The sequence below is a fragment of the Chelon labrosus genome (genome assembly GCF_963514085.1).
Source record: "Chelon labrosus genome assembly, chromosome: 3".
Taxonomy (NCBI): Eukaryota; Metazoa; Chordata; class Actinopteri; order Mugiliformes; family Mugilidae; genus Chelon; species Chelon labrosus.
The window spans coordinates 28,785,153-28,807,700 of NC_140339.1; the positions used below are offsets into that span (position 1 = coordinate 28,785,153).

Consider the following 22,548-nt stretch of genomic DNA (forward strand, 5'->3'; position numbering starts at 1 on the left):
CTTTCCCTGTTTTCCCTATCAGTCCATCTTTTCCAGTCTGAATTGCCCACCACCCCCCTGAAGGCAAAGTATAAATGTTTGTGATTTATTATGTGTCACTCTTTGAAATGAGCCATAAAATGCAGATTTACATTATTTCCGCACTATATGCAACCTAAGTGGGTTTCTTTGTGGTCTTAAATATTTAGCTGCTGCTTTGTTTCTATTAAATCTTTCTGAAGAGCTTCAAACTGAGAAATAAACACTTCGTGAGAGGAAGAGGAAATGTTTTTGCATGTTAAATGGCATTTTAATTATTTTATGCATTATATCTTTTTGTTTTTCCGGTCAGACTTGGATATTTTATCTCTGTAGAACCAGTATGTTTTTTGTTAGTATACATTTTTTATATAAATTATTCCTTTTAATACTCTTTTCTATTTTCTAATGTGCCTTTTCTGCATTTCATCAAGCTCAAGTACAGCACATGAGTATTATGCATGAGGTTGCATGAGCAAAACTAAAGTTTCTGTACTTTTTAAGGACATTCACTTCCACCTATTCTATCTAATGGATTTCTAATGGAATTCTAATAGAATTTTATTCCATAAATCAGTGATTTTATAATTTTATTGCTGATAGGGATGACAATATACCCCTTTGTTTTTGTCCATGGATTTTGACAAGTTGTCAACAATAAAGGCATGATTTTGCAGGTCTGGCCGGGAAGCTACAACTCATGGGTGGACACTTGACCTTCATTTGAATGTGTGCGGAGCCAATTAGCTTGGAAGGAGGTCACGTAGCTCCACTTTCCCACGAAAGGACACTCTCCTAACTCTCAGTCCGAGAGAAAACTGACCAGAGATTGTCAGGATGTTGACATTGCCTCTCATAAATTAAGTTTTCCATAGACAGTGTTCAAAATAAGTATTACTACTGTTTATCATACTCATCAATCAGAATGCCGTTGGCATTTCCTCCCTCGCATCGTGGCAGTGAATATTCACTGGTTATATTCCAATGCTGATCATCAGGGTTTGGTTAAAACGTGAACAAAAAATATGTCTGGCCTTCACACAGGCATTTGGATATCCCGCACGGCGCTGAGCCAACAAGATGTTTCTGGATCCAAAGAATTTTGTGTTTTAGTTTTCATGTTTCTGCTTGCCTTTTTTAGTAAAATTAAAAAGATAGATTAAAAAGGCGTGGCTATTCACACTGAATCAAATCTAATAATCTATGCACTGTGGAGAACAGAGTGGTTCCCACCAAATGCGTCTCCTTTAAATGGAATTACATGGCACTTTTCTTCCGTAGTGGTACCAAAAGCATATTGCATACAAACACTCATCAATGACAGCAGAGCTGCCATGCAAGGTAATTGCATGTCATTGGGAGTGTCTTGCCAAAGGACACTTCCACATTTGGAGAGGCAGAGGATCGAACCACCAACCCTGCAATTAATGGACAACCGTCTCACCTCTTGTCTTCTGTGTCATCAATAGGAGACATTTGACTAAAAAAACAACAGTGGATATTTAGGGATTTTTTAAATAAATGTTTTTATGAAAGCAATAAGAAAGGACTTGACGCCATAAGGTTTAGGACTGAGTGCCAAAAAACAATGTAGTACAACGGTAGTAAGATCTGACAATGTTGTCAGTCGAACAATAGACAACATCCTTTAATGAGAAAAAGAACAGTTAAGGTTGGATCTGGCTTCCCCCTGGATGGAAATTTTAATATATATTTTGGCTTGCTGATCCCATCTGAAGAACACTTGTGTTGTCCTCGTTGAGTTTTTTTTTTTTTTGTTATTAATATTGTCAACTGAAAAATGAAGTCATCACCTCCAGAACAGGTTCCTGCTTATTTGCATGGGTCTAGGTTTTTGCATTGTCCAAGCTTTGCATTATCCTGCCCCCACCCCCATGCGCGCGCGCGCGCACACACACACACGGTCGTACACGCACGTACACAGACACACACACGTCTTACTCTCTCCTCTCTCGCTCTCTCTTTCTCTGTGGGTCGCTCCCTCTCTTCGGTCCCTTTGAGCCTCTTTGAGTCTCTGTCTCTAATTATGGAGTGTTAGAAAGTTGGTGAAGTGAGAAATGAGCCTGCGAAAGCTCGTTGTCCTAATTAAACTTTGACATAAAGAGTGACAAGGAGCGATGAAGGGGAAACAATAGCTGACTGTGTATGAGTGCAAGTCCGGAGCAAGCAGGCAGCTTTGTCCCCATGAACAAAAGCATTTGTTTGCATGCGTTCAACTCCATTCAACTTCAACAGGCCCAGGTGCAAAAAAAACAACTTTGCGAGGAACATCGTAACTCATAACACCTGACTGATGAGCATGCAGCAGTCGATCCAAATGTGCAGACAGGAGCAGATCAAAGCTGCGGTGATGCGATGTAAACAATACCCAGCAGAATCAATGAACTCTCTTTACTGGCATTTCCTGGGCTGGAAGACACAGACAAATAATTCAGGAGTGAACATTTGCTCTTGACTTTCCATTTTGTGAAATCTGAAAAAACGCATGCTCACCGTCATCCCAGCATTTAAAATGAAGATTAAAATGCACTCCTTAACTGGAAAAGGTGCCTCACAGCGTGCCTCTTACAGTAAGAAGGTCGCAGGAGGTATAGGGCTTAGTAATAAATGCGGTTTCAGGACGTTTCCAGTGTGCAGCAAGAACAAGATTCCCCTCAGATAAAGGCCCTTGATTTTTGATAGGGGCGGAGTTGGGCTCTCCTTAACAGTTGGTGAGGAGGGAGGAACTCTACATTCTTATAAAAAGCCTGTGGCCCGGCTGACTGAGAGAGTAGACGGAGCAGACAGACTGACCCGAACTGTACTGCTGACCCAGAACCATGGCACAAAACGGAACAGCGGAGAACGGAGTGGCAGAAGGGATCCCTGCTATGCCTTTCCCTCAGCCTGTCAAAGTCCAAGGCATCAGACACACCAAGGTAATGTGGATCCTCAAAAAAAAAAAAAGAAAAGAAAAAAAAAGGCAGTGTAACGCTGCAGTTTGAGTGTGCATGTGACTAGACAGTAAAAATGTTTATGACTGTGCTCAACTTTTGTGGTAGATTCAGGAGTGAGATTAGGCGAAAGCAAAGATATCACAAACACTTTCCATTTCCCCAGATTTTCATCGACAATGAGTGGCACACATCCAGCAAGGGAAGGACGTTTCCAACATTCAACCCAGCGACAGGTGTCAAAATCTGTGATGTGGAAGAAGCAGACAAAGTAAGCTTTGTGAGCTTTGTTTTAGTAAACCTAAATGATCGTAGGTTAATAGACTAATTATCATCTGCGGGTTATCTGCTGTGCTGCTTTAATGCTTGGCTCTAAAGACATATGACAAACAAAACATCTGATCAAACTTACTTTAAATATGCCATCTGCGTAGAATGATGTTATAATCACAGAAGAACATAACATAATCGATGGCTAGGTATCATATCCACAAAACAGCTTTTTACGCACGGACATTTATGGTGGGAGGCGATTTTATTTTTTAGTTTTTTTTACACACCATGTGTAGCGTATTATCATGACTACCAAGTCCGATATAATTAGAACTGGAAATTGGCCTGAAAGTTTTAGAAAAAAAATAAATAAAAAATGTGTGAACAGCTTGTTTTATTAGTAACCTATAACTGCTCCGCGTCATTTTTCCGCGCATGCAGGAAGATGTGGACAAGGCGGTGGAGGCATCCAAGGCGGCCCAGCAGAGAGGTTCTCCGTGGCGGAAAATGGACACGTCCAGCCGCGGGAGGCTCCTCAACAAACTGGCCGACCTGATGGAGAGGGACCGGCTCCTGCTGGCGGTGGGCTCTCGTAGTGCTCTCTATATGCTACCCTTAAACTAGGCTGTAACCGCAGCAGTTTAACCCTTGAGTACTTTACGCACGGACATTCTGTTCATTTCTTATGAAGGAGCATGTGCAAGTCATAAGTTATAGAAGGGCAACGCAAAAAAAACAACAACAACAACAAAAAAAACTTCTTTATCTTTAAGATTAAGCATCGACAGGTTACATAAAATAATTTACTCGCCTGCGTAGCAATAGAGTCCGATTATACAACCAACTAAATACAACTTAAAAGAATAATTAAAACATTACTGTTTGGTCACCATGACACAATGCTGACTTTTATTAATCATGCTTAGATTGGCTGACTGATTTCCAGTGTGAAAAAAAAAGACATATGTAATTTTTTTTTTAAAACAATTGTTTAATTATTCATAAACTGTGAATGAACAGGCAAAAGAACACAATTGACACAATTGAAGAGGCTATTTATGGATAAGTATGCAAGCTTTCCAAGCAAACATTTCTTAAAATACTAATTATGCAGCTGAGCTGTTCTTCACAGAAATGCAATATTGTATTGTTTAGTTATTATTATCGATTATCATCTGTACATCTGCATAGTAGTCTGCATTACTGTAGAATATTCTACGTTTGTTAGTTTTTAGTATCGCAATCTGAAGAATATCTGTAGTAACTTTAGTTTTCAGATAAGTATAGTATAAGCAAGTAAATCATTTTTCGCAGAAATGTTGAAATACAGCAGCATAAAATAGATGGAAACACTCAAGGAAATTATTCTTTACTTACTTACTTTACAGGAACAGGAATGAGTAGCCCAGTACAGTAGCTACAACTACCTCACTCTCTATGTTTCCCTGACAGTAACAAGCCGTGTTAGCGTGGACAGCAATTTCTTTTTGCTTGCATATCAGATATCGTCACATTGTTGTTACATAGGCAAGCATTGATTCATAAGAAACATATTAATAGTATTTTCCTTCTAGTTAGAGAAAAAAAACCTTAATGTGCCATCATGATATTGACTTATTTGTATCATGGATGGGTCTGTATAAACGCATGACATCAAGACAGAGGGACCCCAGCCAAGTCTCTCTCTTTCTCTTTGTAATGGTTGCTGGATGCTTCTTTTCCTTTCTTTCACATGTAGTTCGGAATCCCTGTTGCAGTGTCTTTTCTCTCAGTTTAGGCTGCCTGCATGAATTAAATCTTTGGTTTGTAAATGAACCCTTACAAACGCGAGTGAAGTAATAATGCCAGATTGCATGTGACTGCAAATTGCAAACATGCTCTGGAGTGGTAGTGTGCAGGGTATAGCTAATTACACTAAACTCCCAGCTATGTTTGAGGAAATAAGGACCAGATTCAGACCATTAAAACGTACAGTAATGTCCTACAGTAGATGCATTATCCACGGTTCTTTCTCGGGGGCCTCACCTCATCCGATTTTATACTTAGAAGTAAAATAAAGTTGCTCCACTCAAAATGGTGTTGACGTTGGAGCGCTACACAATGCATTTACTGGTAAATTATGTCTAACATATTGAAACATAATCACTATAACGCCTCAACACATTCAATGATAAACTTGTTTGACGTGTTGCCAACACACTATACACTGCACTGGATCACCTTGGCTCCACATGGAAACTACAACAACAGCTACCTCAGCCATGAACAACTCATTACCTTAGTAAGACCCTAAATTAATTCACACATATTATAGCTATTATTGCTATCAGGAACCAACAGGTATGACATAATAATTGTGGCATATTGTATAACAGAGAAATAAAACAGCCAGAAGTAAATTTATGGGCAATTTGCACTGTGCAAGAAGAGGCCTGGCATGTACCAGAGATTACTGATATTTGGTTTACTGGAGGCTTATTACAGTTTTGGTTTTATTTTGTGTTTTTGTCCAACATTTTCATTGGTTATACTATGATTGTTTTGGGAAAGTAATTGTAGAGCTCTGTAAAAAAATAATAATACAAAAACAGTATTTTTTCCGTCTTTTCTTGAACAGTAGGTTCTTTCTTGCAAAATACTGTAAGCAACACAAATAGGATCCAAGATGTAATAAATTATAATTACTCTTTAAGCTATGTAATGATGATTTGTTTTCCACTGGGCCTGGAGAATTTTTATTTTTTGCCATACCCATGCATTATATTTTCAGAGCAGTTGTTAGTATGTTAAGATTTCCCTAAAACTGTAACATAGGCTTTTCTGATTTTTCAGACTCTGGAAACTCTGGACACAGGGAAGCCCTTCTTGCAGTCCTTCTTCATAGACTTGGAAGGCAGCATCAGAACCCTCCGTTACTATGCAGGTTGGACCGACAAGATTCATGGCAAGACTCTGCCTGTAGGTGAGTGCGTGTGTCATTTTCCTCTGTCGCATAACGCGTTCAAATCAAGAAAGTACCCTTCACTTTTTGTGCACTGTATAGTTATAATATGAATAAAGCTGGCGTTGCTCCAGCAGCTCTACACGCTATAACCTGTAAAGTCAAAGCAAAAATGTTTTTAGAAAATACTGAAATGTCTCATTTGCAAAAGTATTCAGACCATTTGCACCACAATTATGGTCAGATGTGTTCTGTTTGCTTTAATAATTCTTGAGCTGTGTCCAGAAATGCCAACCATTAATCTGTTGCAAAACTGAATAGACCAGACAAAGTTTGGGAGTGCACCGCTCACACTGCATGTTAGGCCAAAATTCAAGACACCAACAGGTCTTAAAACCAAACTAAGTAAACAAGGAAGTAAGTCCTTGTTCAGTTAGGTGACCAGTTGGTCTTAACATGCTTCACAAGTATTCTGCAGTGACTGGAGAACAGAATCCATCAATCAGGTCTTTGCAGTAGAGTGGCTGCATCCAACTAAAGAGCAAACGATACTCCACTTGGAATGTGTCAAACTGCATTTAAAAAATGGCAGCATGAGATACCATGCGTTGCACCTCTATAACTTATTACTTCTACATGCTCCTTTATAAGAAATGAACAGAACGTCCGTGCGTAAAGAACTCAAGGGTTAAATTGCTGCGGTTACAGCCTAGTTTAAGGGTCGCATATAGAGAGCACTGCAAGAGCCCACTGCCAGCAGGAGCTGGCATGAGGAAGAGATTTTCTAATCGAATGGGTTAAACACCAAACTCTTTTGGCAACGCTGCTCTGCAGTGCAACAACCAGAGTCTGGGGTGACAGTTCACCTATCAGCACGACAGCAAACCAAAGCATTCTGCCAAGACAATGCTGGACCAGCTCGAGGTCAAGTCTGTTACTGTCCTCTAATGGATGAGCCAAAGTCCTGAGGAAGAAACATTCATGACATTCAGCTCCAGAAACATCTGTGGAGAAACCTGAGCATGGAACGTCATAGATACTTCCCATGCAGTTTGACAGAATCTGACATGATCTGCCAGGAAGAATTTAATAAACTGCCCAATATCAGGTTTGGAAATCTTGTAAAGAATGTTTCTTTATAGCAGTTTGGACAGTAAATTACAAGCATGAAACACTTTAATTATTTCTTCATAGCCTTTCCCTGATTTATAGGCCGTTAGCTGGAATCCAGAGTGCAAGGATATATCAAACTCTGGATATTAATAAAGTGATGCATTTGCGTTTTCAGAATACTATTAGGTTGATGTTATTGTACTATACTATCCATTGTGGGCTAGAGAGATGGGGGATTTATTTGTCTTCTTGAGAGGTCCATGACCATAGCTGGGAAACAACTTAATTACAACAGTGCAAGTGTTTTGACCTGGGAGGACTGTGCTCAGCTCTGGGTGGTATCTCATCCAGCGTGTTAATACTTCCCTCTCTTGTCAGATCCTACTTTGCGTCTCCCCTGCGGGACAGCAGATAGACAAAACAGCCATTGCCTTTTCCTCTCGATTAGATCCCAATAGAGTGGTGAGAGACAAAAGGCACGGTCGGACAAAAGGAAGAGGAAGAAGCCGAGATAGTAATCAGTGAGGTGCAACAGTCTGTGAGGATTAACAATCATTGCTGGCTGAACGCCTCCCCAAGCCAGCAACCACTCACCCAGTAATCTCCAGATTTGTTCTGGAGCAGTCTCACTGCAAGTTAGGAAACATACCTGAACTGTTGTTTGATGGAAATTGTATTTTATTGTCATACACGTTGTAAAAGTGGAATGAAATTTCCATAACGCAAAGTAGATTTGGTCTTTGCTGCAGAATAGACTGCTGGTTTCAGCAGATGCAGATGAGGCCAAGTAGCCATTTTTCTGGACAACTCATCACTGACAAATCAGTGTTGCATAATTGCTAATTACTATTTGGTGCAGTGCATCTGATAAATAAAAACCTCATGCTGTAAAGTAAAAACAATGTCATGACAGTAATTAAAGATACTTTCTCCTTTGTACAAATTAAGTACCCACACATGCAACCAAACCTTACACTCCATTTCTCTGTCAACACTGTCATTAATAATAACTGAGATTGAGACAAAGACCAAAAAACGGATGAATAAAACAATAAAACTTAAGTGTGTGCACAACCTGGAATGGATTTTGCAATAAAATAGCAGTGCGTGTTGGTTTTGTGTGAGGAGTTTTAGAATAACAGGGCTACAGTTCTCCGTCTGGCCGTCTAAATCTTGTGTTACACGCTGACAGCAAGATTTAGTCAACTACAATTGAGCACAAACTCATCTGGTGACTCCAGGATAAAGGCAGCTGGAGATGATTCCTGTTTTGGGGGGGGAGTCGCAAGTCTGTGATCAGTCACACGAGAAACTCTAGAAGGTCAGCGTGCAGACTGGAAGGCCAGGTTCGACTATTATCCGCTGAGGCCCTGACACATCTATGTGCAGGTCACCTCGTGTTATATTAGTGGTTGGTGGAGTGTTTTAAAATGTTTAACAGTAGTTTAAGTATTGTACTTTGAGTTAAATAAGATAAGGTGGCGATCTGGAAACTCCATTTTACTCTCTTTGGTGGCACCTCAGGTAAGTACTGCAGAGATCCAAACAGTTAAACAAGAAAGAGAACTGATGGGTTATAGATCAAACATCATACCTGTGCATGACTTGTGATTTTGTATGGGGTTGTCTCTACACCACAGACATAATTTAACCAATGAGCCATAGGATTAATTAACCTTTTCTTATCTCATTTGGCGGTAGTTAGTGCCAGACATTTATTTAAACCTTAAATAACAGAATCCAAGTCAATGATAACAATATTAGGGAGAATTCAACACAAATATGTTTAACAAAATCCCCATATGTGGTAATGCGGCACAGTAATGATGTCTTGTCTTGGATCTGGCCAGCTTTGCTCATTTCACTTGTTAGAAAATACACCTATAATTCAGTTGTTCACCAGAGGCCAAACTGGGACAACGTTTCGAAACCGCTTCCAGCGTTCAAACATCACATGTTTTCCTAAATTAATTAGTAATCAAGCCGCCATCAAGCCGTTCTTTGCTCCACACATCATTGCAGCACCATTGTAGTCAAATCAAATGCAAACACTTGAGAAAGTATCTGTAGTATTTGACGTGTTTTGTTTGAAATGGCACCTTAAAGAAATAACAGCAATCTGCGCTCGCAGTGGAAAATAAACATAGTGGATCAAACTGAATGTGTGCTTTCTGATTTTTTACAGATGAAAGCTTCATGTGTTTAACCAGACATGAGCCTGTTGGTGTATGTGGAGCCATCATCCCAGTAAGTTCAGAGGAAATCACTGTCTTCTTTTACATTCTGAGAACTGTTCCTCTTACTTTGGCATGGTGGGAATGGGATTTCTGCTTAAAAACACACAGATACTGGTCTGAATATATATGTATGTGTGTGTTTGTGTGTGTGCATGTGTGTGCATGTGCATGTGAGTGTGTTTGTGCACGTGGGGACGTTAAGTACAGAATCAGACTTACAAATTGCTCTCGCATTTATGCTGGTTGATTCTACCTTTATTCTCCGAAGTCAGGGTATGTGGATATCCCTTTATTCTGTGTCTTAGGACAGAGTCAGACCAGAGTCTCCAGAGTTGCACTGTTCAGCAGTTTTGGCAAAGTCTTGGTCATGATACCCCGAGTCCCAAAGAAACTTGTTTGCTGTATACACCCTTTAAAAAGGAAAGAGTGATACAAGTATGAGAACATTTTTTTTTCATCATCTCCATTGTTCAAATGGTTGAAGCATTAGTTAAAAACAGCTGCATGATAAACTGAAGAAGCATTTATGCAATGAAAGGCCCCTTTCATTTGGATTCCGTGTTCCATACACACAGACTGTAAGAAAATTAATATCGCGTGTAAAGATAGAAACATTAAAAACTGTCATATTTAGTCATTTAGTCTCGTCTATTCAACACATCTCCAGTCAGATACTGTGGCCTAAAGAGGTGGATTCAGTGTGTGAGCTCTGTCTATCCTGTGTGATTATTTGCCAATCCAAAGCAAGTAGTTTTATTAACTTTAGAACTTAAGAAAACCTAGTAGCATTCAAAAGGATATAGCGCAAATAAAATGTGAGCCAGTATCTGTAGCAGCTTATCTGTCTGTCAGACCACAACCAACCATGCCTGAAACTCCTTCTGTGTAAACATAGCCTCAGAACTAAATGCAGGTCTGATTGCTTATGCAAAACGCATTTGATGTGATCCTTACAAATATTAGTTCAGTTTAAGGCGTCCTTTCAGTAGTTTAACAGACGTATCCTAAAAACAAGGTGAATCAAGGGCAGCTGGACTTATAGGGTTTCACCAATGAGGAAGCTTCTTGAATGAGTGATGAAAGGACTTCAAAAAACCCGGTAGCCCTTGTTTCAGCTTGTTTTTTGGAAGTACCATGACCTTGATGACTGAAGACCTTCACATTGACACTTTTACAGATGTCTACTTTATGGGTTTTGATGTTGCTGTACTAAAGCAGGCCTCTCAGTGCTGCATTGTATCCAGCTCCATTAATCCATTCATGCCCTGGACACATAAGATCAAATCTTTTCATCTTACTCTGCATGGGCATCTGCATCCGCCAAATTGTTCCACTAGTGTCTCACTAGTGGGCCTTTTTATTTTTCAGCCTTTAAATGAATAGTTATATTATGTACACTGCAGCATCCCTGGTTTTAACTGTATTCAGGCCTAATTGGAATCATTAAAGACTGAACTTCCCTGAAAACATTGATCATAAACAGATAGTGCTAGTTAGGCAACTGCACTCAATTTAAAAACGCTGTCCAGATGCAAGGATAAAATGAAACCCTGGTAAGTGGTAAGTACCAGCAGCCTTAATCTCTACTGTCCATAATCAAGACCTCCTCTCTGCTAAACCCTTTAGGGCTATTCTCACAGCAACACACTGCTCCAGCCTTGTGTTGCTGGGATTCACTTTCAAACATTTGGAACGTATGTTTTTTTTCTCCTGATAATAACTTCATCATATTTAGGGTGGGGTAGTGTTTGGTGTTAACCATATTGTGTTGCACAAGTATAATTTCAGCATCATGACAGAAAACAGCCATTCACTTTTTATCATTTGAGCATAAGCCTACAACCTCTAATGTTGCTTTGGTAACAAAGAAACAAAACGGCTGTTGTTTGACATGGGAGATTATATCATAAAAGTGAAATTTATACCGTAGAACATTGTGTAATTACTGAAAGCACTGCTGGCGTACACACAGCATGAGTCACTGTCAGAGGAAAACAGGAAACCTTTCTCCGGACCCGTGATCTCAAGATCCCTTAATGGTGCTGAGTGTTTCCAACGTGTTGTAAAAGTTAACAATGCCTAAATAATAAATATGCTGCACTTACATATATTGCTGTCTGATTTGGGTTTGAGTGCCCAATTATTTGGACATTCGTTTCCAATATGGAAAATAATTGACCTCATTTTATGAATTTGTTTACTTTCAGTCATCTCCAGCACCAATCAGTCTGAGCTTCTTTTATTCTGTTGCTATATTCTTTCCAGACCTCAGTATGAGTGATAAAGTAATTTTATTTGGAGTTAAGGGGGAATACAGAAATATTGATGATATTTGGTTTGCTTCAATTATAATTTTTTTTTGTAGTTCGTGCCGCTCATGGAGTTGTTGCAGCGGCAATTAGAAATGAGTCACAGCAAAAAAGATACTGCTGTCATCTAAAACTTTTAGAGCTCATTTTTTAAGACATATTCTACTCTCTAACATCCTGTCTGTGCACTATATGCGCAGCTAGTAATTACACCTGCTTATTGCGTAGTTTAGGGTTTTCATATAGCAAGGAATGGATTACCAACAGAACAAAGTGGGCAACCGGTTAGACCCGAACCTCCAGGGAGCCCAGAGCTGTTGCAGAGAGCCAGGTTCACTGTATAATGATTGGTTTGTGTTAAAATAATCATTTTAAGGAGTGCAGAGGAGTGTCTCCAATAAAAATGACTGGAGGCCCTCCAATAATGAGTTAATCATAACTGTTGCTTCTTTTGAGAACACATGTAGCATTGACACACGCAGCACATAATTGCACAACAAATTCCCGTAGCCTACAGCTGAATATTTTGGAGGATAATGAAGCATATTGCTTTACCTCCACAAAATACCTGCAGATCGTGTTAGTGTGCTTTATAGATCCAGGTCTTTAGAGGCACACAGGCAACACTACACTCCTGGCAAACCTCTTGTCAGGATGCCACATCAATCTCTTGGTATCTGTGCCTTCGTAAAGTAAACACTGGCCACAACCGCATCATACATTTGAAATTTGTTTGGCTCTGCCGCGGGAGGAATGAGGGGTAATAGGAACCTAGCATCAGATGTTTATTCCCCTGTGTCCTCATAGCAGGTTAAACTGCATCATTTGTATAGCAGAGTTGAGATAAAAGCTAAATATTATATTACCTAATATAGCATGGTTTCATGAGTCACGCTACATTAGACAGGCTTTACTCAATGAACTGAGTAAAGCCTGTACTGTGCTTATTCTGTGACACATACAGTCAGTTAACATGTTTTCTTGTGTCTGCTAGTGGAACTTTCCTCTGCTGATGTTCGTGTGGAAGATAGCGCCGGCCCTGAGTTGCGGAAACACCGTGGTTGTCAAGCCAGCAGAGCAGACCCCGCTCACGGCCCTCCACGTCGGATCGCTCATCAAAGAGGTCTGATATTAGGCTCAACACGTACAGTGGGACTGATCCAAGCTCAGGGCTGAGAGAGGCTTAGACTAGAAACCTCTGATCGTCCTCTTCTTGAACAAATTCAGGGCCTGTATTCCTACAGAAAATTCTGCCTGTGATTAGACTATTCTGTTTTTGGAGTGACTGTTGACTAAAAAGGAGACAATCTGGACATGAATTCAACTATTCCCTAAGTATGGTTTGGACAGTCATTGTTCTTGTCATCCACTTGACATAATCACAGTATAAGAAAGGTTTACATGTGACTGATGGAGGTTCACTATCTCTCTGATCTCTTCTTTTATGGTACCTTGCACACCATGTATTGACACTAATATGTGTTGTTTTTACTGAAGTTTATTCTATTATATCTTTTGTCCTACATACTGTACATAGAAAATGTTTAGCTGGTGGGATTTATACTGTTTTTCCATTTCTTAAAACATTTCACACAGTCAAATGTAGCTCGAGTTCGAAGTTCAAAGGAGAAATAAGGTTAAAAGATGCTAAATGACATGATTCTAGGAGATCAAGAGCCAAATTAAATTCACAGGTAACGCTATTTCAAAGATGTTATGGCCACAGGCTTGGATGTGGACAGATCACTAGGGATTCCTTGCATTAACGTGCTTTCTGGATTGTCATTTAAGGCGGAGTTCCCTCCTGGAGTTGTGAACATCGTCCCAGGGTTTGGCTCCACGGCAGGGGCAGCCATTGCCAGCCACAAGGACATTGACAAAGTAGCCTTCACTGGCTCCACTGAGGTATGCCAGTGTTTGACGGTGCACTTCTCTTGCACAAACATTTTTATATATGACTGATGTTTAAACAATTTTGGAGGCATTAGTGTGCTCCAGTACTGCTTTTAACAAGGTAAAGCTATTTCCTTGTGTCAAAATGTCCTAAAGTAGAAAAGAAAATGCTTGGATGGTAGGGAAACAGAAAACAACAAAGAAGACCATGGAAGAAACAGTAAATATATTGGTTTAGTACAATTTAAATAAGCTGGGGAGATATTCATAAAATAGGATTGTTTTTAATGTGAGAGAGCATTATTTAGAGATGTCCATCATATTCCAAGTTAAAGCAGCTGTGTTATGTGTGTTTCACCAGCCAGCAATGGGACACCCTGTAAACTCTGCCCCATTATTCAAAGCATGAGGAAGTAAGCCTCTGAGCAGTCTTGTTTGCTCACCTTACACTTTAGTAAAGGAGCTACGTTTAAATGTTTTATTCTTCTGAGGCCCTATTCTTCTTAATTGCCTGTACAGCCTGATGTTTTTGAAATAATTAATTTTAAAATCAGTAAAAATCAGTTTTCCAGTTCTGAAATGTTTTTATCATACTTGTTTCATTATTTTGAAACAAAAAAGTACTATTGCCCATGGACTCATACAGTCATTTGTTTCCCCTGGTTCACTCCTTCAATCCACCAAATGCCCTCAATGTCTCTCTGTTAACTTGACTGTTGTTGCGTGTGTTATATGTCTTCTGTATCTCCGATCTCGTTATGCAGTCAGTCCCCTCAGTATTTATACCTCTAGCTTTCAAAACTGTCATCCTACCTCTTGTTAGTCGAGCTTTCAAGCCCTTCCTTCCTCTGTTCCAAGTTTGTACTTATTGTGTTTCCTTTGAAACTAGGTGGGGCAGATGATCAAAGAAGCAGCAGCTAAAAGTAATCTAAAGAGAGTGACATTGGAGTTGGGTGGCAAGAACCCCTGCATCGTGTTTGCTGACTGTGACTGTAAGTAAATGCACGATCTGCTTGTGTTATTTTCAGTGATAAAATGCAGCATCAGCATGTTGTGTTTTGATTATGTCTGCATGCAGTCACAAAATGCCCCGTTACATGATTATGTTACACTTTTGCAGCTCAGGTGAATTTATAATGAATTCATAATTTTCACTACAGCGCTGAAATATGATGCCCTGTCACTTGTACAACTCAGCTTTTTGTGTTTTTATTCATATTCAGTACATTTATTAGCTGAATGTGACTAGGTGCATTATCTTGCTAGAAAAAGGATAGGCTCTAACAATGATTGGTACCCTTTACCTGATTGGACTGGACCGTTTAGGCAGGCTGAGTCCATGGGTTCATCTTGTAGACACTCACTTGTGACCCTACAAACTCAGCTGACATCAAGACTCATCACATGAATGTTTTTCCATTCTTCTTCAGTCATGGTGAGCCTTCTCCCGGAGAGTTCTGTTATTAGCTGACAGTAGTGGATGCTCATTGTAGTTTCTGCTATTGTAGCTCATCCACCTCATCATTCAACAGGTTGCGCTTTCCGAGATGCTTTTGTGCTCACCACAGCTATAGACGTGGTTGTTAAAGTTGCCGTTGCTTTTCTGTAAGATTGAACCAAGCCACTCTCATCTGACCTTTCTCATCAGCTACACGTTTCCACCACTGAACTGCCACCGCTCTGAGTAAACTCTGTAAACTGTTGTATAAAACCACAGCAGAACTCCAGTTCAGCACCAAACTAGCACCAAAAAGCATGCCACCGTCTGAGTCCCTGAGATCACATTTTTCACCATTGTGAGATTTAATGTGATTTTTCCGCACTGCATTACGTAAACACACTTCAAGGTAAGTCAAGTGGTCAGTCTATCTCATGTGAGTATTGCATGTGTGTGTCTACAGTGCAGGTGGCAGTGGAAGAAACCCAGAAGGGAGCGTTTTATAACCAGGGTCAGTGCTGCACGGCTGCATCGCGTGTCTTTGTGGAGGAAAGTATTTATGAGGAGTTTGTGCGTCGCAGCGTCGAAAGCGCCAAGAGGATTGTCATCGGAGACCCACTGGACCCCCAGACATCACATGGACCACAGGTATGAGCAAACAATCAAGATAACAAACTACAAACTGAGAAGATGTGTGCTTCTGTATTAACTGCTGTGCACTTGGAAAACTATTTGTGAACATGATTTAAAATGATATGGCCAATCTATTAGCAAGAAGTTGCTTGTGTACACGTCGGACATGATTGATTGATGAAAATGGGTGGAAGAAAGGCAAAGTGTGCGAGAATACCGAGATGTTACATGTTTTGTTCAATCACAATTTCAGCTGACACCCACTACATGCCCCTTCATCATAATTGGATACGGTTCACAGGATACGGTGTAACAGAAGTTAAACAATGAGCTGAAACAAGCTATAAAGCCCAATAAACCTGAGATTATCTGCAGATTCATATGACAATCATATGAAAGTTCATCACCCCAAGTAATGTCTCTCGTATCTCTCATGTGCATTGCTTCAAAAAGTATTTAGAGACACTGTGACACTCATAATTACAAAGTAAATACATGGCAAAATGATCAATAATCAAACAAAGTCTCACCCTGATCAAAGTCTCGGTATTGTTTCATAGGAAAACAAATTCCCCACAATTGTTCCCATACCATTAAAATATCTCATTCCTTTGTCTCCTCATCTGTCCAATGCTTCTACCAGATTGATCGAGAGCAGTTTGACAAAATCATGGACCTAATAGAGAGTGGAAAGAAGGAGGGCGCCACGCTGGAGTGTGGGGGTGGAGCTGTGGGTGAGAAGAGCCTCTTCATTCAGCCCACCATCTTCTCTGGAGTCAAAGACCACATGCGCATCGCCAAGGAAGAGGTTACTACTTGTTTTGTTGCTTCACAAATTAACCCGAGTGATTCTGACGGAGCGGTGGCAGTGTGTGAAAATAAAGCCTGACACCCTGTGGAAATGTGCTTCAACTGCACAGCAGGCGACGCTCAGGGGCTGCCCAGCAGTTTTTTTAAACGAAAATTAGGAGATCAGACAAAATTACTAAGTCATTTTCATATCTTATGTCTTAATTTTGACTATTTAAAAAATATTATTTTAATTATTTGTATCTGCATTTTTTGCAGATTTTATTTCCCAAAATAAAATGTGATGTCGCCGCTATAGTTTACAATATGTATAAAAAGCACAACTGCTGTTACTGCTACTGCCAACCCCATTATCACACTACACACACCCAGTCCATACTTTTCATGCCAACATGGAGAAAGAGGGCCATGAACCTAGTGAGCGTTTTGAACACCTTATGTTTGACCCTGAAATATTTTGTCATCATTAAATGCCATTCAGGTTCACTCATCAGTTAATATCTTTCCAATTGGCAACTGTTACGTAGTATTGTGTTGGCTGGTGGCTTTTAGCTCAGACCCTCTGATGATCCCCCGCCAGCCAATCTAAACTAGACTGCAAGACTTCTATGTCCAATTTAAAAGTGATGTTATTAAAGAAACTGGGGATCATTTCCTCCTAAATTGCAGATACACATTTTCCTGTCTAAAAACTCTCCTAAGTTCCATGTGTGCATGCATATTCAACGCAATCTTCTCCATCTAAGGAGCGTGTCCTAGATGCCGCTTAGTTTGACAGGCTATGACTTTTAAGGTCTAAGTAAATAAAACTACTCCAGACCTTTCCCCTGACTAAACCAGCATGAATTTGAGTGATGGATTACATACCAGTATTGTGCGTCATCTTTTGGAAACCTGAAACTCTGATCAGACATTCTTGATCAGATAAGGAAAATTGTTTGCACAGACCTTATCATATGATCAGTCTTGGTGGCTTGTGGTAATGGGTCCATAAGGTGGTTAGCTTAACCATCTTACCATCAAGGGAAGGTTCCATGAAACGACCATCATTCATGCTTACCTTGAAACCAAAATCATCTTGTTGTAAGTCATCCACAAAGGTAAAATCTTCAAGGCAGGCATTTGAAGAGGAGCTAAATCAACTTCTACCACAGAAGTTGGGCTCTGCTGGTCTAGTGGAGACACAGGCAAAAGCAACAATGACTCTACCAAAATCAAAGTCCCTAGAGCGGATCATTCTTTGAAAGGACAGCAACTTAATTCAATGTCCCAGAACACAGCAGTGCAGGCAAAATCTTATGCTGTGTGAGATCACTGAGCCAGGAACAAAAGAAAATTGAGAGCGTAATTGGCACTGGCACTGGGAAGCTTTGGAGTGTGTTGGCCACTGGATTCTCCCCTAAGCCTGACACCTTCTCATCATTTAATTGTTTGACTGGGGAGTAAATCAGCATCTCACTTACATTACTTGGATTGAAAAATGTTATCATTTGGTTCACATAACAAGACTGGATGTTGATTTAGATACTGGTACATACTGGAATAGAGACTGACAAACTGTTGATCGCTTTGGACTATTTGCAATAGACCTTTCCTTGCGGGGAAATAACTTTGGTGGCTGCACCCCAGCCTTATGTAATGTACCCATGAGGTCCAGAATCTTTGTGGGGACACTTTCTCTCTCGGCTATTTCCCTTTTAACCTGTCACGTTCGTGCAATGAAAGCAAGACTCCCCCTGATATGACAGCACCTCCTTTAGGAGGACACAGTTGGCTCACCTGGTTCCTGGCCTGCTGTAGCCTGAGTTCCACCCAGCTGGTCAGAAAGACTCTAAATAACAACTAATCTCTTTTGTTGTCTGTCATCTGACTGTTCTTGGTCTCCTGCATGTCTTCCTTCTCTCCACTGGTTAAGTAGAAACTGGGTTCTTCCATAGAAGGCTTGCTAGCAGCACTGCATAGGTTTTAATGTCATCCATAAAACATGCCTAAGAAATCCTAAACAGGGAGAGCCACCACGATGGCAGGAGTAACACACCTGGAAGACCATACTTCCTCCAGCTACAAGGACCTGCTGGGTCGGTCAAATCATTTAGACGGGTTTAATGCTGTGATAGACAGGAGAGTAACAGCAAAGTAGTTATCCACGTCATCTGAGCACTGTGGAATTGAATTAGTTTACAACAAAAATGCTCTGATCAGTTGCTAGACAAAGGTATTTCTTTTTCTCTGTCGGTTGAAACACACCCTAATGAAATTCAAATGGTTTGTTACCAGACTCATATTCTAATAATAGTTAAGTTTGGTCAGGCTAACCAGCTACTCTATGAATAAAGGAATGAGGCCAATTGTACTTAGTATAATGAACTCTGACGTATTGTCTGTCATGGTATGTACTGAGAGGCTCGCAGGGATAATTCTATGTATACTTTCTTCTTTTGTCATTACTAAATAATGGAAAGTTTTTAATTGTTTAGCTAGTCTATTTATAATCCCACCTGTTTTTTTATACACAGTATATGACTGACCATCACAGATGACAGGATACAGTTTAGTTGTATTGTACAGTATTAGTTCTCTTTGCATGTGCCTGGTCTTTACTGATCTGATTTCCTTCTCCAGATCTTTGGTCCAGTGCAGTGTATATTCAGCTTCAAGAGCCAGCAGGAGGCTATAGAAAGAGCAAACGACTCACAGTACGGCCTGGTGTCAGCAGTCTTCACAACAAGTATGGACAGAGCTCTGTCTGTGTCCGCAGCTCTGGAGACTGGCACTGTCTGGTAAGTTCGTGTTTGCTGTTGTTATTAGCAGACAACAAGAGGGAACACTAGGACAGGTATTTGATTTCCTACAGCAGTGCTGATCAGATTACAAACACATTACTGGACACAAAATTCAAGCATGAAATGATTAACCCCTTTCTGCAGCAGCTGTGGGTGAGTTATTTCCACCTGATTTGACTTCTCTGTGATAAAAGCTTCATAAAGTCTCGTGTGAATGTCAGTGAACCATGATTAATGGCTTAAACTGAATACACAGATACAAAATATGAACAGAGAGGCTTACTAACTGTATCTGGAAACAACACTAGAGAGACTGTACAGAACAGCTGTTTTACATACAGATCTTACAGAGTTTGTCAGAGAGCTTCAATAAGGTTGCAAATTCAGGCAGGTAAGCAAAACAGCAGGGCGCAGACAGAGGCAGAATCCAGAGTTCAGACGAGGTCAAAAAAATAGATAAAACACTGACAAAGTAAATAGGACGCTTGGAACCTGAGACTCAAAGACAATCTTGCAGATCCATAGTGGTGAGCTGGGGATATGCAGTATGTACCGCAGGGACTCTTCAGCAGAATGGAATCAGCTGAGCAGAGGGGTGGGGAAGATCAAGTGTTGTAGCGGGTGGCACAGCTTTTCTGAAAACTGAACTCAGAGCGGGGCAAAAGAAAAAGGCCAAACAGTGACAAAGATTAGACAAAAAGATGCCAACAGTGATATTTAGAGATGTTCGTGTAGGTTGGTGTATTTCATGTCTAAGAAGTTAAACAGTCTTGTATTCACATAGCACGTTTCTACCTACTGGTATTCAAAGCACTTTGCAGTTACATCGACATATCTACCTGTCCATTCACACAAACACACTCACACACCACTGCCAAGCACTGGGAACAAATCAACGTTCAGTATCTTGCTCAAGGACATGTCGCGACATGATCCATACATCCATAACAACAATTTGTGAGTGGTTTGGAATGTTACTTGTTGTTGGTAACAGCAGTGGAATAAATTAAAGGATTAAAGGATTATTTTATCTCTTAGATAGGTGGCGTATGTGTTTCTTAATGAATTAAACATTCTGAGTGAGGGGGTTTCAAGCTAAAATTGGTGCTGTATTCATGTACGCTGAGCCGTGACACCGATATCTATCTTCACTTCTTCTACTGAAAGTGAAAGTATGACTAGTGATTTTTTGCTTACTTCTATCAAGACTGGCTCTAAATCCTTTTTTTGTTTATCTGATTAAGATTTAGTGCTGGCATTAACAGCTTATATATGAAAGAGCCGAATGCAAATAAATCTGAGCTTTCACTCTCTCTCTCTCTCTCTCTCTCTCTCTCTCTCTCTCTCTTTGTTAAGGATAAACTGCTACAACGCCCTTCATGCCCAGACTCCCTTTGGAGGCTATAAGATGTCAGGCAATGGACGAGAGCTGTAAGAACCATCACTGTTTCTTCACATTTCATAATACCTGTTCAGTGTGTCGTCACCTAACCATCCTTGCATGTTGTCTCTGTCTCCTCAGTGGAGAGTATGCTCTGGCTGAGTACTCTGAAGTGAAAACAGTGACCATCAAACTGAGAGAAACCATATGAGAAGAACCGGGAAATTCCACTTCCCTCCACTTCCCATCACATCAGGCCACACATCTCAATTCTCTCGAACCCACATATGATGGCCACGCTCACTATGATGACAGCAGGGCTGGGCCAATATATCAGTCTATACAGTATGTCAGAGCATTAAAGGAGGAAGGGTTTTACTCAGCAATAATTTACTGATTTCCCAATAATCTTTTCTGGCGATCCCTTAAAATAACTATGTGATTTGAAACTCGAGACAGTGTTCAGTTGGTGTATTTCCAATTAAACCATGGAACACAGAAGGTCAGACGAACATCCAATCCAAGCATACAATTCAACATATTTGAAGAATAAAGATTCCAGCAATAAATCCATTATCAGTGAATATTTCCTTTGGTTTAAATGAAGCAGTGATTTTGGTGGATATTCCAGTTTTACCAACGGAGAAAATACAAACACATCCTAGGGCCTACATCAGACAATGGAGTTTGCTTCCTTGACATGGAACTGGTCCACTTGTCATTAGTAAGTGCTGCATGTGTGGGGTAGATAGTAGCTGCTGTCTCAGTCCAGATTTCTGACTCCTGGTTGATGAACTTTAACCTCTCCCAGTGGATGCTGTCAGTGTGTTTGGTCTGCTCAAATGTCATGTAACTAGATATACATTTTTGGCAAAATATCCCAAATATTCAGTGTAAATGTTCAACTGGTGTGGCCCTTTAATGAGCTGCAGACCCATAGTTCACCTTTGTAAAAGTTCATAATTGTCTCTTTTAGCTGGAATGTTTAGTGTCCTAGTCTTCCTTTTTATTCTAACACAGGAAATAATGGAAGTAGGTGGAGGTAGCTGTCAGGCCCTGTCTCAGGGGTTGTTTTCCATCATGTGAACTGCATGGATGTCTCTTAACCTAAGAGTGTTAAAAAATACTCCAGTGGTTAAAATGTTCAATCCTTTCAATCCTTAAGGCAGATAAAGTTCAGGATATATATTTATATCTATATATCTATAGATAGATACAGATATACAGATAGAAATATATACTAAAATTAAATTATACTAAAAGAAATTAGGATTAATCTAAAATTATTGGATTTTTTAAAATGATTTCCATTCAATTGGGACATGGGGCAATATGGGAATGTCAGAGAAAAAAAATGTTGTTTATTTATGTAATTGCTGAGTAGCAGATGTATGCAGATACACTTTTTGTTTCTAACCTGGTGTGATCTAATACGAATATTATCTCTGCTGAGGAGAATGTGCCTTTCCTTTCAAATATTGGAAGGAACTCTGTTTCCTGTCCCAGATAAGGTAATATTTACCTTGCCCGTAACATTTTAGTACTGTAATAGCAATAATGTTAGTGCCACTTAAGATTTTTGTTTTTCTCACATACTGTTTATGTTTTGAATGGCAAACAGGTTTCTAATTTTGTACTTTATCAGAAATTTGGAATAAAGAAACTCAACTACCCTTTGTGTTTGTGTCTTTGTACCTGATCTATGATCATTATGAATCTTTTAGAAAATCTAAAATAGTAATTTATTTTGAAACATTCCTAAAAA

The 22,548-nt window shown here is 40.0% G+C and overlaps 1 protein-coding gene across 1 annotated transcript; it reads left to right on the top strand.

Annotated features, from left to right (window-relative positions):
• Positions 1–2,780: 2,780 nt before the first annotated feature.
• Positions 2,781–22,444, top strand: aldh1a3 (aldehyde dehydrogenase 1 family, member A3). The gene is made up of 13 exons (XM_084574915.1): positions 2,781–2,957; positions 3,139–3,243; positions 3,687–3,827; positions 6,078–6,207; positions 9,485–9,546; positions 12,840–12,968; positions 13,637–13,750; positions 14,628–14,730; positions 15,640–15,824; positions 16,453–16,617; positions 19,242–19,399; positions 20,759–20,833; positions 20,925–22,444. Exons 1-13 carry the CDS (start codon positions 2,859–2,861, stop codon positions 20,992–20,994), a joined length of 1,536 nt encoding a protein of 511 aa, XP_084431041.1. The 5' UTR covers positions 2,781–2,858; the 3' UTR covers positions 20,995–22,444.
• The last annotated feature ends 104 nt before the right edge of the window (positions 22,445–22,548 follow it).